This window comes from Bubalus kerabau, chromosome 1, assembly GCF_029407905.1.
Source record: "Bubalus kerabau isolate K-KA32 ecotype Philippines breed swamp buffalo chromosome 1, PCC_UOA_SB_1v2, whole genome shotgun sequence".
NCBI classification, from domain to species: Eukaryota; Metazoa; Chordata; class Mammalia; order Artiodactyla; family Bovidae; genus Bubalus; species Bubalus kerabau.
This window is the reverse complement of record NC_073624.1, coordinates 117,780,367-117,797,491: the sequence shown is the minus strand read 5'-3', so window position 1 is coordinate 117,797,491 and position 17,125 is coordinate 117,780,367. Positions and strand designations below refer to the sequence as shown.

The window sequence follows — 17,125 nt, the reverse complement described above, 5'->3', positions numbered from 1 at the left end:
ATACATAAAAATACATATATACACATATGGATATATGTATATACATATATAGTGATTTAAGATTACAAGGCACTTTAAGTACTATATTCTATATTATTAGTTATATACATATATTTTGCTTAAGTACTATGATAGAGTATTAACTATAAAAATATTTAAAAACTATTGTAACAATATAAAATAGTGAAAAATCAGATAATTGAAACACATTTTGGTACAAGAAATAGATGCAAAGAGTGACAGTTCTTGGAATGAAGTATAATTTAAAATATTACACATTAAAGAAACAAAAGAAGAGTCCTCTGTCTTCTCTTTTGTATGGAGACAGAAAGAACAATATAAAGTGCTCAGAAGAAGCAGAAAAGAAGCACAACATGGGTAATGAGCTATTTCAAAGGAAGTAGGCATCATAAAATAAATATTTTAGGCTTAAACGGTAAAGTATTCTGTAGGGAGAAACAATGAATTTGCAATGAATAGCAAATAAGCACAATATTTTTAAAATGCAGTTGCACTAACATGAAAGTTCTAGAGTGGCTTTTCATTCAAATTCAGTCAATTGCCTAAGAAATTTTATTTCTTCATAAAAAATGTGTAGTTCTTTCTCTATTCTGTAGGTAAATTGAGTAAAATAACCTTGGCACTAAAGCAACTGGAATTCTCAAAGCAGAAGGTGTTCTAAGAGCATACCAGAACTTTGACAAGAGTGGGTTATAAGTGTTACGAAACTAATTTCTTGAGGATAAAAAGGGTCCAATTGTCTGGCTGGCGAAGTTTACTAAAATGAAAATGAAAACTAGCACCTAAGGAATAGTCATAGATGGTTGATACAATCTAGGGAAATAAAACTGCATGCTGGAGTGGAGCTTCAGTATCCTGCTACATTTCTTAACCAAGATGCCTATCTTATACAATGCATCCATTCAACAGATATTAAGTATCTTCTATGAGCCAGGAATTGTTCAGTGTCAATTAAAAAATAATAATAAAATGATTACCGCCCAGAAGAGAAATTTTGTAAGTACATTTTGTAAGTACAGTAAGTAACCTTTCCACTGATTGGGTATACTGTTCTGTATGGCCAGAGGATCATGTACCTTAGCAAGCTCCTGACATTCAGATTAATTACTGGGGAAAATTTGCCCAAACACTGGATAAGAGACCATTAAGTGAAGTCGCTGAGTCGTGTCCGACTCTTTGCGACCCCACAGACTGTAGCCTACCCGGCTCCTCTGTCCGTGGGATTTTCCAGGCAATAGTACTGGAGTGGATTGCCATTTCCATCTCCAGGGGATCTTCAAGACCCAGGGATCAAACCTGGGTCTCCCGCACTGTAGACAGACGCTTTACCGTCTGAGCCACCAGGATAAGAGACCATTAGAGTACGTTTAATGCTTTACTTTGAAGAAAAAGCTTTATTATTGTTTTATAATTATCAACCACGTATCAAACAGATGCATAGAGTTAACTAGTGAGTTTAATTCATTGTAGGAAAAAAGATAACTTTTCAAGACTGCTGAATATATTATATTAAAACAATTAGATGATTGACTTTATTAAATACTTCATTACAATTCTGCCTATAGACAAATGAAAAACCAAAAGATAAAAAAAAGAAAGAAGGGTGAAATGTCTTTCAGATATGACAATCAAGTTGGCTGTCATGATACATATTTTTAAATGTTTGTAATGAGATAAGATGTAATGAGGCAAAAAGCACTATGATGTCATAGTTCTTCCTAGAAAATGATGAACGAGCATTTTACATCACTCCATACATTTGCAGCACTTAATTGCTATGTCACCTGTTAGGATCTAATGAAATGCATGCCTACCTTTCCTGATCCCTCCATCAGAAGCACACGTGTAATCACCTGCCGTCAGCAGGAAACATGTTTCCCCTCTTCTGTGTTTGTCTCTGGTACTAGAGCGCCTGATGGGGAGCCTTTCTGGGGGTGATAACGGCGGCTCGCTTCCTGCACTCTCGTCACCTGATAACACTGGTCACAGCGCCGTGCCCATGGACAGACAGTGATGATGAGGAAATGAGACAACACAAAGAGTTTACGCCGGATGTCCAAAGCATAGTCACTCGATAATACAAATTACAATAATCACAACATGATAAGAAAAGAATTTTCATCACTCGTCACAAAAACTTACATGGAGCAAAATGGCAATGTATTGAAAAGGAGAGAAATGTTCTCAGGGAAATTTTAATTTCATGTTGGATTTTATCTAATATGACGACTTTTACAAAACTAACATGATTCAAAGTAAGCGTGGTAATGAAGTAGCACACGAATTAACATCTTTCCACTTTTGACAGGTTATCTGGATACTGCAAATAGACGTCTTTAAAAATGGAGCCTCCTGAAGGAAAAACTCCTAAGTAAATATTTGTCTTTGCAGTGCTAAAAGACATATGCTTTCATTATTTTCTGAAAGTAATTTTTCCCAAATTTCATAATGAAAACAATCCCAAAGTTTACAGACTTTGTGTCCAGGTTCTCTGTTTTGAAGCGACATAGTATTTTTGAGCATAACAATGGAACAAGATCAACCTCTCCAAATGCCCTTGAAACGTTTACGTCTAAATACCTGCCAAAGACTTTCACGTCCTATAGCCTAGATGCTAGCTTGCAACAGTGCTCGCCCAAGCTGAGAGTGTGTCCTCCTTTCCATGCCCCTCAGAAAAGCTCTGCACAGGTACCTGAGAACAATCCAATAAGGGCAGCAACACAAACTAAATTCCATCTTTCATAAGGGCATTCCTGGCATAGCAACTCTCAGATACATACTGACAGAATTTGCAAAACAATCTACTAAATAAACATAAGGACTTTGAATAAAATCTTTTAAAAAGCAGCTCAGTTCCAGTCAGGCCCCCCACCCCCCCACACCCGATTTAATCCATAATATCTTCTGGGAGCTAAGGAGGCAACCTGTGAAAATGTCACTTGCCTTTTCCGTGTGCTTGCTGGTTTGCTTGTTTTGTTTAATCAGTGTTATTTCTAAATAATGCTAAATTATTCACATGAGATTGTCATAAATCATTTTTCTACAAGAAAAAGATTAAACCTATCTAAGTTATAGGGAATGCATATATCTTAACACTTCATAGATGACAAAAAATTAGTTAAATTGTGAGGTCTAAATATATTTCATCTGTACTAGACATAACTTAGAGAAGACACTATTGACTATCACTTTGGCAAACTGAATGTCAATTTACAGTCAATTAACTCTAGATTATCTATGGCAATAGAGAGAAGTAGGAATTCAGCTAATTTCAAGCACGAATTTATCCAAAATTACATTCTTGGAGGGAAAAGAGACCAGTGCAGAATGCATAAAAAAGGAAATCCACAGAGAAATTCAACCTTCCTATTGATTAGCCAAAGCAGATCATCTAGACCCTGCATAATGTTGGGCTGATTGTACTACATAGCACTTTACCCAAAGCAAAGGAATTATACTGAAGTACCCTAATTTAAGAATAATGAAAACTTAATCAACCCTCCATAATATTAATGAAGAAGACCTTTACTTTCCAAAGGGCATTCTTACATATCACCTCTTCAGTGTTTAGGACTTGGAAACCTAAACAGCCATTCTTTTTACATAACTTCTTCTTGTGAATTAGGTCAAAATGCATGGTCCCGTGCGGCAGAGATAAAACTGAGACAAATACACCAAGCCAAATGATATGGAGATCAACATTTTGAGAATGAAGGATGGAAAATGTCCAATATCATACCACCACATCGTGCAGGGAAACAAAGAAACAACGGCACAAAAGCAACAAACAGGCAAAAGAAAATATTGGCGCCGTCAGCACATGGCATCCCGTCAAAGCAGGAGAACTCTACAGACCAGCTATGCGGACTTCTCCCTAGGATTCATGTAGAAAAGCTACAGTCTAGCTATCTACAAGCCTGACACAAACACAGCTTGTAAAGGGGTAGAACTGAAAACTCCAAACACTTGCAGAAAATGAGAAGGTGCCTTCTACTTCAGGGACATGCTGGTCCATGACGTATTTAATGGCATGCATCTGAAACCGTGCCTTACCTGATCTGTTATGTTCCAGAAGCCGATTGTCTTTGCCCAGACACGTGTCACCCTGTTTGCTGTTGCAGGCCATGTTTAACTCTGTCTTGCAAAAACTAGGCGAGCTTGCCTGAGGAGCAGGAGGGATGTGCTTCTTTCTTTTCCTTGGAAGTTTCTGCTTCGCCATTGCCAAGGAGTAGTACATTCCAAAATTGTTGACAATGACAGGCACCGGCATGGCTATTGTCAGCACTCCAGCCAGAGCACACAGGGCTCCCACCAGCATCCCCGACCACGTTTGGGGGTACATATCTCCATAGCCCAAGGTGGTCATGGTCACTACAGCCCACCAGAACCCAATGGGGATGTTTTTGAACTGCGTGTGCTCACTAGCTGAAGGGTCGTTGGGCTGGGCACCCACTCTCTCCGCATAGTAGATCATAGTAGCAAATATCAAAACTCCTAGAGCCAGGAAGATTATGAGCAGCAAAAATTCATTTGTACTCGCTCGAAGAGTATGTCCAAGCACCCTCAAACCTACAAAATGGCGGGTGAGCTTGAAGATCCTCAGGATCCTCACAAATCTGACCACTCTGAGGAAGCCAAGTACATCTTTAGCAGCTTTAGATGAGAGCCCGCTGAGGCCCACCTCTAAGTAGAAGGGTAGGATGGCCACAAAGTCAATGATATTCAAGAGGTTTTTGACGAATTCAAGTTTATTGGGGGAGAAAACAATACGGACTAAAAATTCAAAAGTAAACCATACCACACATACTCCTTCTACATACGTCAAGGCAGGATCTGTTTCAATTTCATACTGTGGAACCACACTGGTGCCATTGGTGACTGATTCTGTCTTGTTCTTAACAATATTGAAAGCTTCATGTGTCTCCAGGCAAAAGGTTGTGATTGAAACCAGGATGAAGAATAAAGAAGCAAAAGCAATAAACTGTAGAGAAAAAAAAAAAAAAAGAAATAAAAGGAGAAACATAGAATGATCTGAACCATAATATACTTCAATCCAAGTCTAAGAACACTCCCTGTAGATGAAGAAGTATAAACACATATTTGGAGATTTCACTTGGGATGTTACTCAACTATAAGAACTTAGACATGTAGGTAACATCCATTAGAGTTGCACAGGAAGGATGTTTCAAGTTCTTCTTTCAGCTTACATAGATTAAAAGTTTTGATTTACGTTGGAAAACAATTTGACTCTTTCGTGTAAGAAAAAGAGTGAAAAATAAAATCCTTGCAAAAGAATGTTAAAGGGCAGCACGCTGAAAAAAAATAATAAATGTAGACAATGGCTCCAGATATTGGTTATGATCCTAGAAATCTTCGTGTATTAGATCCAGATTGACAACCATAAATATAAGATGCAGTCTACACTGATGGAAATTTGGAAGTCACCCATATTTAACTGCAGGCTTCTTAAATGTTCAGATTATCATGAGGTGTGAACACAGAAACACTATCTGAGCTGTGCTACCATTTATATCAACTAACGGTGAAGTCTTGTCCACAAAGAGCAAACCTAGGGAAGAAGAGTTGGCATTGAGACTGAAGGGAGAGAAAGAATAAAGGAACAAATTAAAGGCATTCTTCCTCTCCTGAAAAAGAACTTCAAATGTTAGAATAATATGTCAAAAAGTTATAAATTATGTTATAAAGGATTTTTAAAATTCAACATTTCTTTTTTTATATCTTTTTTTAATTTTTATTTTTAATTTTATTTTTTAAATTCAACATTTCTTTGGCCAATAATATATGACTATACACACACCTACTAATACAGAATAATAATAAAAGCTCCCACTTATATAGTTCTTACTAGTACCAAATACTCTTCAAAGCAATTCACATAATTAACTCATATCAATGCTCATAACCACACTACACTGTCACCTTTTATGGTCACAGAGTTTGTAACTTTTCCAAAGTCATAAGATTAACCTGATAAGTTTTGCCCCAGATTCTGTTCCCATAACTACCAAACTCTCAGATGTAGAATACAAATACGTGGAAACCTTTGTTTATTTTAGGGTCACATTCTTCTTAATATGAAAGACCTGAAAATCTGAGACCCAGTGTCGTGTGATGCCCGTGACACTGTTGCCAGCTGTCAGCATCGGAGGCTGTCAGAAAAGCTGGCAGGGCCCTGGTGCTCTCGGAGTGCGCTCAGATTGGGCACGCTCACTGAGTATCAGGAGACTACCAAGAGTCCTTGAATACCTAAGCAAATGAATTATGAACGAGGAAGAGGCCATCAGTCAAATAGAGGGAGATTCTTTTAGAAATAGTACAACATATCCCAAACCCAAAGCTCTTCCCTAATGCCTGCTTCTCAACTAAACATTGAAAAGATCTAAGTTTCAAGAAGAGATTGAAATCATCTCCCTTTTTCCCTGGTTGAGTTTCAATGTAAGAGATATACAGATCTTGCCAAATACATGAGATACACAAAAAGACTGAAAAAAAATATCTTAGGACTGAGATTATCTGCCTTAAAGAAACTTCTCAAGAGGCAGGGGAAAGATAGGGGTAAAGGATTAAGAGGTACAAACTATTATGGATAAAATAAGTAAGTTATAAAGATATATAGTACAACTTAGGGAATACTATCCAATAGTTTTAATAACTATAAATTGAATACAACTTTTTAAAAGTTGTAAATCACTATGCTGTACACCTGAAACATATAATATTGTACATCAACTATAACCTCAACTAAAAAGGAAAAGAAAATGAAAGTGAAGTGAAGTCATGTCCGACTCTTTGAGACCCCATGGACTGTAGCCTACTAGGCTCCACCAGCCATGGGATTTTTCCAGGCAAGAATACTGGAGCAGGTTGCCATTTCCTTCTCCAGAAAAGGAAAGAACCACCCCAAATTATGGACTAGTTTCTCTGCAGTGTGCTAGTAAAGTACATTATTCATATTAATATTATAAATCATGTAAATCAAGGCTTTGCCTTATTTTTCCATTCCTGTCTTCCAACTTCCCTTGGTTTTGATGTTACAATTTGACCATGATCTTTTCCAGATATATTGTGAGATGATGGCATTTTTTTTCACTTAGCTTTTCCTTCATACAAATAAATATACTCTTCTTTTTAAGTCAACTACTTGTTCTAACACTCAATATCACTAGGACCTCACAGATTCTTTAAAATATTACATCTTTTGGAGAAAGAATCAATTATCTTTGATCTGTGCATCACTTCTTTATCCAATCACAATTTTATCTATGGATCTGAGAGTCATGCTTCTTTCTGACTCTCCCCACACTCTTCTTTTGTCACTAGGGCCTCGGCAGTGTGACATACTGAGTCCTCCACAGCCACTCCCCCACGTCCCACCACGGCACCCAGAATTGTAGGCTAAGCATCTGAGGTTTTAGTGGGCAGATTCTATCCATGAGACGTTAGCGAGTACAAAGCAATTAAAGTAAACTGCTCTTTTATCTTTGATTCCAGTGTTTCTGGGTCAGCATTTTTTCTGGCTAAAATAAGTTTTCAGTCTCAAATGCTGTCCACCTATACTCTGTAGTGAATAGAGTGGGACCTTCAACGTTGCTCATTCAAAATTAGTCCTGACTTATCACCTCTCATACAACAAAGACAGTTTTCAACTATACTTTTATGCTCATCAATATAAAGTGCTAAAATCTTTTCCAGTCAGATATTTTCCTACACTTCATTCATTAATTCAATAAGTATGTTGAGTGCCTCTGTACGCCAGGCCACAGGGATAGGGCCTTACTTTAACAGTAGTAAACAAAACACAATCCCATCCTTTGAGGAACTCACAATCCACTAGGTATACAGACATTAAATATTTAATTACACAAAATTACACAATTGCAATTATAATGAATTCAATGAAAGGAAAAAATGACCTAAAACTTTATTTAGACTGAGAGATTATAGAAACCTCTGAGAAAATATCAATAGACTGGACTTTGAAGGATAAGCGGAGGTCAACCTGATAGAAAGGAGAGATGTGTATCACACAAGAGAGAAGTTTTAACAAAAATGTCTGGAATTTCTTAAGTGATGCCTTGAAGGGAACACCAAAGGAAGAGTAGAATAGACTTTCCAGGTCTGCTTCTTTTGCACAAATTGTGATGAATAAATCCCAAATTAGCACAGAGATCCTCACTTTTCAAAGCTTTTACATCAACCAAAAATATTACCTGTATTTGAATTTAAAATGAGACTGTAAGGTGACTTTTGAGGTTTGAGTGCTGGTAGACTCCCTTTGGACTTTCTATAATGGGAGACCTATAGAATTAACTTGTCTTAAATTATTGCACCAGCCCCATTGACTGGAATAAAGTGAAAATAAGAGATATATATATTAATATGGCTTCTAATTTAAAGCACTATGAAAATACTTGAAATCATTATTACCTCAGTAAGAATTACTGGAACTTACTGTTTATGTTCATTAAACAAGTTGTTACCAGGAAAAGGTCAAAAAAGTCTTAAGATACCACACTAGGTGGTTAGGATTTAGGTAACATGAATCTTTTTGTACTAGGACATTATTTAAATACCCCACTCATATTCCCAAAAATGTGCTCACATTCATTATAACGCACCTGGGCAGCTTACATAAATGTGAATTTCTTAGTCCTACATCAGATGTCATATTCCATTGTTTGGGGAGATGGAATTTGCATTCTATAGGCTTTCTAGGTGATTGCTATGCATCGTATAGTTTGAAACCTCTGTTTCCGTGTTTTTTCAACAGACTGATAATACAAGATTGATAACTGATTACTAAATGAATTGGAGTAGTTTTTAAATTCTAAGCATTTGTAGACTCTTAAAAGAGTCTTCCTAAACCTTAATAAGAGTAGCTAACTACCTCCTATGTAATGGGATATTTATGGCCCATGTGTGTTTATGTGTGTTTATGTTAAGACATAATTCTGGCTTCTACACAAATAACTGAGTAAGCAAAGCAACTGAACAGTTTCTAAATATACACAGTTCTAAGACACAAAACTTCAGAAACCAAAAGTTGTCTGGTTTTATGTCATTTGGATCTTTCATTTATCAAAAATTTTATTAGAATTATTTAAAGAACCACATGATGATTTTTGCATTTGTATTATCCTACATTGTAGTCTTTATAACTCAATATGTCTTTAGCTTTTAAGGACTTTGTATATCTGCTGGTGTGATAATATTATAACAGGAAAATACAGAGAATATGAAAAATAGAAATAAACTTCGATATGCTTGGAAATATACAAGATTCATCTTCTAAGTAGATGATTATTTTGTTTAAAAAACAGCTATATAGGTCATTAATAAAGGCTAAAGACACTTGGTATGGTCAAAAATAAGAAAGCTGTAACCGAAAGCCAAAGTTTACTTCATTATTACATGGTAGGGAACTGGAAGTTGGCTTCTGTCAGCCTGCAAAAGAGGATGCTGGAAGAGAGTTGAATTCTAATGAGAAGGAAACGGAAAAGGTCCCCAAAGACAAGGAGGAAAAGTCCATAATGCGAGGACAAACAATTAGAAATCCCCCCACAGATATCAGTCAGTAAAGAATCTGCCTGCAATGCAGGAGACCCAGGTTCGATTCCTAGGTTGGGAAGATCCCCTGGAGAAGGAAATGGCAACCCACTCCAGTATTCTTGCCTGGAAAATCCCATGGACAGAGGAGCCTGGCGGGCTGCACCCTATGGGGTCGCAAGAGTCAGACGTCTTAGAGACTATATCAACACCACCACCACAGATATAGCAAAAGAACCTTAGAAGACTAACGGAGAATATTAAATTCTAAGATGATGCTTGCTTTCTTATGCCTCAGTAAAAGGTGGTTTTACAAAACAGCTTGGTGTTGAACGTGCTCTGAGTAATGAAGTTCTTGGACCATGGGAGGATGACAGGAGGGGAGCAGGCAGCCAAGGAGGAAACATACATAGTCAGATTCAAAAACATAAGAGAGCAGCAAATAATAGTAAAAGGGAATCAGGAGAAATTGAGCCCCCAGTAAAGTCCTTGGAGATACTGGGAGGCAAAGCTTCCCACGGAGTGAAGAACAGGATCTCAGTTTACTAGGAATTTAGTTTGAGCATCAAATGAAAGGGTAGCTCCAGAAATCTTGAAGATCTAGGATTATCCAGAGGCTACACCTGGATTTCTTTAACAAAGGATGTGAACACTTTATTTGAACTTAAATCTAAGAGTCTCAGAGATAAAATGTCTTCCTTTGTTCCTACCTCACAGATTGCATCGAAATGAGTAAATGCGAGGTTAGACTGAATAATATTAAGAAAAAGAAATGCAAAAGGAAAGAAATAGGGGGAAAGAAGACTTTATTTATTTATTTATTTTTCTCTTCACTGAACTGGTAACTGTTTAAGGACTTGAATATTGTCATATTCATTTCTATATCCCCTGATTCTGTCACAGTAGTTAATATTTAGTATGACTGGATGGATGAATAGAAGGGTGGAAGAATTATTTTAAAATGTATAAAATGAACAAAATAATAAGGTAGGACACATTTTGATGGTGATAAAAATGATGTGAAAAGGAGAAATGAAAAAATAAAGCATGCACATTGAAGCAAAAATTCATATTTATAGCAGAAACAAATTAAATTGGTTCCTAGGTCCAAATATTGCCAATAATAGTTTCCATTCATTCAGCTAATAAAGCTTGTGTCTTACCTTGGATTTGAGGAAGAAAACTATACTGCCATCTTTCTCTTCCTTTTCCCCTGTGATAAGACTACAAACTCCTACAAGCATTAAATAAAAATAAGAAGAGGCATGTTAAATACTAATTAAAAATTTTAAAAGTTCTCCGGACAAGATGCTGCATGTTGCCTGACTTCATAGGACTGCTACATCACCTAAGGCAGTTTCAGGATGGGAATATCCTGCTAAAATATTGGTTTGTGGTTCCAAGAAGCAGTTACTTTTTCTCCATAAGCTCAGTGTCCATGCTTAGCAACACAGAGTGCCCAATACTCTCTATTTTTTTTTTTTTCTTGATTAGAATCTATGGAGAAGTCCTCAGAGCCCAGGTTGTACATGGAATGTATTACATCTAAAAGCCTCAAAGCAAACATTCAAGTAAGATTCTCCAGGTATACCTAATAGGCTGAAAGAAAGGTGAGGGAAAATGTCATATAGTTTTATGTTTCATCATTTTCTTTTTCATGTATGTATTAAAATACATATAGCTGAACTCAACAGCTAACTAACATTATCCACCATTATACACAAAAATAAACTCAAAATGATTAAAGACCTAAATGTAAGGCTGAAAAACTTCTAGATGAAAACATAGGCAGAACACTCTTTGACATGCTGCTGCTGCTGCTGCGTCGCTTCAGTCGGGACTGACTCTGTGCGACCCCAGAGATGGCAGTCCAAGAGGCTCCCCCGTCCCTGGGATTCTCTAAGCAAGAACACTGGAGTGGGTTGCCATTGCCTTCTCTGCTTTGACATAAATCACAGCAATATTTTTTTTTTTGGATCCATATCCTAAAGTAAAGGAAATAAAGGCAAAAATAAATAAACAAATGTGAACTAATTAAACTTAACAGCTTTGCATAGCACAGGAAACCATCAACAAAAGAAAAAGACGGCCTAACAAATGGGAAAAATATTTGCAAAAGATATGACTGATAAATGACTAATACCCAACATAAATAAGCAGTTCCTACAACTCAACATCAAAAAAACAAACAATTCACCTAAAGATGGGCAGGAAAACCTGAGTAGACATTCAGCTAAAGAGGAAATGCAGATGGGTAATAGGCACATAAAAAAATATTCAGCATCACTACTCATCAGGGAAATGCAAATCAAAACCGTGATGAAATATCACCTTAAACTTGTTAGAATGGCTACTATCCAGAAGAACACAAGTAACAAGTGTTGGCAAGGATGGAGAAAAGGGAACACACGTGCATTATTGGTAGGAATGCAAATTGATACAACTACAGTGGAAAACAGTACAGAAGTTTCTCAAAAAAATAAAAATAGAACTACCATATGACTCAGCAATCCCACTCCTGAGAATATACCACCTCCAAAAAACCAAAACATTAATTCAAAAAGATAAATGTACTTCAATGTTCATAGCAATATTATTTACAGTTGTCAAGATATGGAAGCAACCTAAATGTCCTTCAGCAGATGAATGGATAAAGAAGATGGGTGTATGTATATATACATGTACATATATACATACATACAATGGAATATACTCAGCTATAGAAAAGAATGAAATATTGCCATTTGCAACACCATGGATGGACTTACATGGCATTATACTAAGTGAAATCAGTAAAACAGAGAAAGACAAATACTGTGTGATATCACTTATATGTGCAACCTGAAAAATACAACAAACTAGTGAATAGAACAAAAAAGAAGCAAGCTCACAGATATAGCAAACAAGCTAGTGGTTACCAGTGGGGAAAAGGAAGCAGGGAGGGGAAATATACAGGGGTAGAGATTAACAGGTACAAGCTATTAGGTATAAAATAATCTACAAGGATATGTTGTATAAAATGGGAAATATAGCCAATATTTTATAATAACTATAAATGGGTGTAAACTTTAAAATTGTGAATCACTATATTGTATACCTGTGACCTATATAATATTGTATAGCAACTATCAGATCAGATCAGATCAGTCGCTCAGTTGTGTCCAACTCTTTGCGACCCCATGAATCGCAGCACGCCAGGCCTCCCTGTCCATCACCAACTCCCGGAGTTCGCTCAGACTCATGTCCATTGAGTCAGTGATGCCATCCACCCATCTCATCCTCTGTCGTCCCCTTCTCCTCCTGCCCCCAATCCCTCTCAGCATCACAGTCTTTTCCAATGAGTCAACTCTTTGCATGAGGTGGCCAAAGTATGGAGTTTCAGCTTTAGCATCATTCCTTCCAAAGAAATCCCAGGGTTGATCTCCTTCAGAATGGACTGGCTGGATCTCCTTGCAGTCCAGGGGACTCTCAAGAGTCTTCTCCAACACCACAGTTCAAAAGCATCAATTCTTTGGCACTCAGCCTTCTTCACAGTCCAACTCTCACATCCATACATGACCACAGGAAAAACCATAGCCTTGACTAGACGAACCTTTGTTGGCAAAGTAATGTCTCTGCTTTTCAATATGCTATCTAGGTTGGTCATAACTTTCCTTCCAAGGAGTAAGAGTCTTTTAATTTCATGGCTGCAGTCACCATCTGCAGTGATTTTGGAGCCCAGAAAAATAAAGTCTGACACTGTTTCCACTGTTTCCCCATCTATTTCCCATGAAGTGGTGGGACCGGATGCCATGATCTTCGTTTTCTGAATGTTGAGCTTTAAGCCAACTTTTTCACTCTCCACTTTCACTTACATCTAGAGGCTTTTTAGTTCCTCTTCACTTTCTGCCATAAGGGTGGTGTCATCTGCATATCTGAGGTTATTGATATTTCTCCCGGCAATCTTGATTCACTCCCTGTAACCCAGTGACTGCTCCAGAACGATTCTAACACCTTTGGTCACCTGGACCCACATCTTTGGCACTACTCTCAGCTCAACACCTTGGCCAGATGTTGCCAAGGAACATCATGGTTAAGTGGAATAGCTGGAACCCTGCATGCTCTGATTCTTCATAGTACTTGGTGTCTGTGGATTGTCTACAATTGTGCTCTGCAGCCCAAGTCAAGCCTTTGGATGGCTGTAGCTCCAGTCAGTTTCACTGCAGTCTCATGAGAGACCCTGAGCCAGAGTCATCCAGAGATCAAGCCCTGAGCCTTCGGAATGGGAACACTGATTCCAAGACCCTAGATAACCAGAGAACTAACCTTAGGGAGTATCAAATAGTGAGAACTCACACAAAGGAAACCACTTGAATAGAAGACCCACCATCACCCAACCACCAGTAGCACCTTGTTTAGAATGCCTCATCTAAACAACAAACAAAACAAACATACAAATGAATCATCAGCAGACAGGATTACCAACTCACCCCGGCCCATCAGATGAAAAACAAACAAGCAAAAGAAAAGTGAAAGTGAAGTCGCTCAGTCATATCCAACTCTTTGTGACACCATGGACTGTAGCCTGCCAGGCTCCTCAGTCCATGGAATTTTCCATGTGAGGAGACTGGAGTAGGTTGCCATTTCCTTCTCCACTGGACGTTCCAAACCCAGGGATTGAACACGGGTCTTCTGCACTGCAGGTCTTCCGCACTTTACCATCTGAGCCACCAGGGAAGCCCAAAACAAGAAAACAAGAAAAAACTCAGCACAAGTATCACCCTAGTCAAAGCTCACACAAACCACTGGACCAATCTTCAGTTCAGTTCAGTTCAGTTCAGTTGTTCAGTCCTGTCCGACTCTTTGCGACCCCATGAATCACAGCATGCCAGGCCTCCCTGTCCATCACCAACTCCCAGAGTTCACTCAGACTCACATCCATTGAGTCAGTGATGCCATCCAGCCATCTCATCCTGTGTCGTCCCCGTCTCCTCCTGCCCTCAATCCCTCCCAGCATCACAGTCTTTTCCAATGAGTCAACTCTTCGCGTGAGGTGGCCAAAGTACTGGAGTTTCAGCTTTAGCATCATTCCTTCCAAAGAAATCTCAGGGCTGATTTCCTTCAGAATGCACTGGTTGGATCTCCTTGCAGTCCAAGGGACTCTCAAGAGTCTTCCCCAACACCACAGTTCAAAAGCATCAATTCTTCGGCACTCAGCCTTCTTCACAGTCCAACTCTCACATCCATACATAACCACTGGAAAAACCATAGCCTTGACTAGACGGACCTTTGTTGGCAAAGTAATGTCTCTGCTTTTGAATATGCTGTCTAGGTTGGTCATAACTTTTCTTCCAAGGAGTAAGCATCTTTTAATTTCATGGCTGCAGTCACCATCTGCAGTGATTTTGGAGCCCCCCAAAATAAAGTCTGACACTGTTTCCACTGTTTCCCCATCTATTTCCCATGAAATGATGGGACCAGATGCCATGATATTCGTTTTCTGAATGTTGAGCTTTAAGCCAACTTTTTCACTCTCCTCTTTCACCTTCATCAAGAGGCTTCTTAGTTCCTCTTCACTTTCTGCCATAAGGGTGGTGTCATCTGCATATCTGAGGTTATTGATATTTCTCCCAGCAATCTTGATTGCAGCTTGTGCTTCTTCCAGCCCAGCATTTCTCATGATGTACTCTGCATAGAAGTTAAATAAGCAGGGTGACAATATACAGCCTTGATGTACTCCTTTTCCCATTTGGGACCAATCTTAGGAGGGCAGAAACCAAAAGGAAGAAAGAATTCAACCTTTTTTAAGGAAAGAACTCAACTTTCCTTGAAACCTGGGAAAAGGAGACCTCAAACACAATAACTTAAAACATAAATGAAAAGGCAGAGAAATACTGCACAAATGAAGGAACAACCTAGAAAAACATAAGTCCAAATAAATGAAGAGAAAATAGGCAAACTACCTGAAAAAGAATTCAGAATAATGACAGTAAAGGTTATCAAAAACCTTGAAAACAAAGTGGAGAAAATGCAAGAATCAATTAACAAAGACCTAGAAGAATTAGAGAAAAAACATACAGAGACAAACAACACAATTACTGAAAGTAAAAATACTCTAGAAGGAATCAGTAGCAGAATATCTGAAGCAGAAGAATGAATCAGTAGGCTGGAAGATAAAATGGTGGAAATAACTTCTGAAAAACAGAATAAAGTAAAAAGAATGAAAAAAGCTGAGGACAGTCTCAGAGACCTCCGGGACCATATCAAACACACCAACAGTTGAATTATAGGAGTCCCCGAAGAAGAAGAGAAAAAAAAAAGGGTATGAGAAAACTTTTGAAGAGATTATAGTTGAAAATTTCCCCAACATGGAAAAGAAAATAGTCAATCAAGTCCAAGAGATACAAAGAGTCCCATACAGAATAAATCCAAGGAGAAACACACCAAGATACATACTAATCAAACTAACAAAGACTAAACACAAAGAAAGAATATTAAAAGCAGCAAGAGAGAAGCAATAAGTAACATACAAGGTAAACCTCATAGGCTTAACAGCTGATCTTTCAGCAGAAACTCTGCAGGCCAGAAAGGAATGGCAGGATATATTTAAAGTACTGAAAGGGAAAAATCTACAACCAAGATTATTGTACAGCAGGGATCTCATTCAGAATTGATGGAGAAGAAAAAAGCTTTTCAGACAAGCAAAAATTAAGAGAATTCAGTACCACCAAACACATATAGACTGAAAGTGAGAGGATGGAAAAATATATTCCATGCAAATGGGAAGCAAAAGAGCAGGAGTAGCAATCCTCATATCAGAGAAAATAGACCGTAAAATAAAGAAGATTATAAGAGATAAGGAAGGACACTATATAATGACCAAGGGATCAATCCAAGAGGAAGACATTAAAACTGTAAATATCTATGCACCCAACACAGAAGGACCTCAATACATAAGACAAACATTAACAGACATAAAGGGAGAAATTGACTGTAACACAATAATAGTAGGAGACTTCAATACCCCACTCACACCAAGGGACAGATCCTCAAAACAGAAAATTAATAAGGAAAAACAAGTCTTAAATGATACATTAGACAAGATGGATCTCACAGATGTCTTCAGGACATTTCATCCAAATGCAGAAGAATACACCTTATTCTCAAGCACACATGGAACATTCTCCAGGATAGACCACATCTTGGGTCACAAATCAAATCTCAGTAAATTTAAGAAAATTGAAATCGTATCAAGCATCTTCTCTGACCACAATGCTATGAGACTAGATATAAATTACAAGCAAAAAAGTGTAAGAAACACAAACACATGGAGACTACACTATACGTTTCTAAATAACCAACAGGTTACTGAAGAAATCAAAAGGGAAATCAAAAAATTTCTAGAAACAAACAACAATGAAAATATGACAACTAAAAACCTAAGTCTAAGAGGGAAGTTTATAGCCACACAATCCTACCTCAAGAAACAAGAAAAACATTGAATAGACAACCTAACTTTACACTAAAACAACTGGAAAAAAGAAGAACAAAAAAACCC

General features: G+C 37.7%; 1 protein-coding gene across 1 annotated transcript in view; it reads right to left on the bottom strand.

Moving 5' to 3' along the window:
• Positions 1 to 17,125, bottom strand: part of KCNC2 (potassium voltage-gated channel subfamily C member 2) — a 250,345-nt gene that overhangs the window by 6,075 nt on the left and 227,145 nt on the right. The window contains exons 3-4 of the mRNA XM_055587402.1: positions 4,075 to 5,002; positions 1,836 to 2,000 (exon numbers count right to left, since the gene is read on the bottom strand). Coding sequence (XP_055443377.1) covers positions 1,836 to 2,000; positions 4,075 to 5,002 — 1,093 coding nt within the window. The remainder of the gene's footprint in view (positions 1 to 1,835; positions 2,001 to 4,074; positions 5,003 to 17,125) is intronic.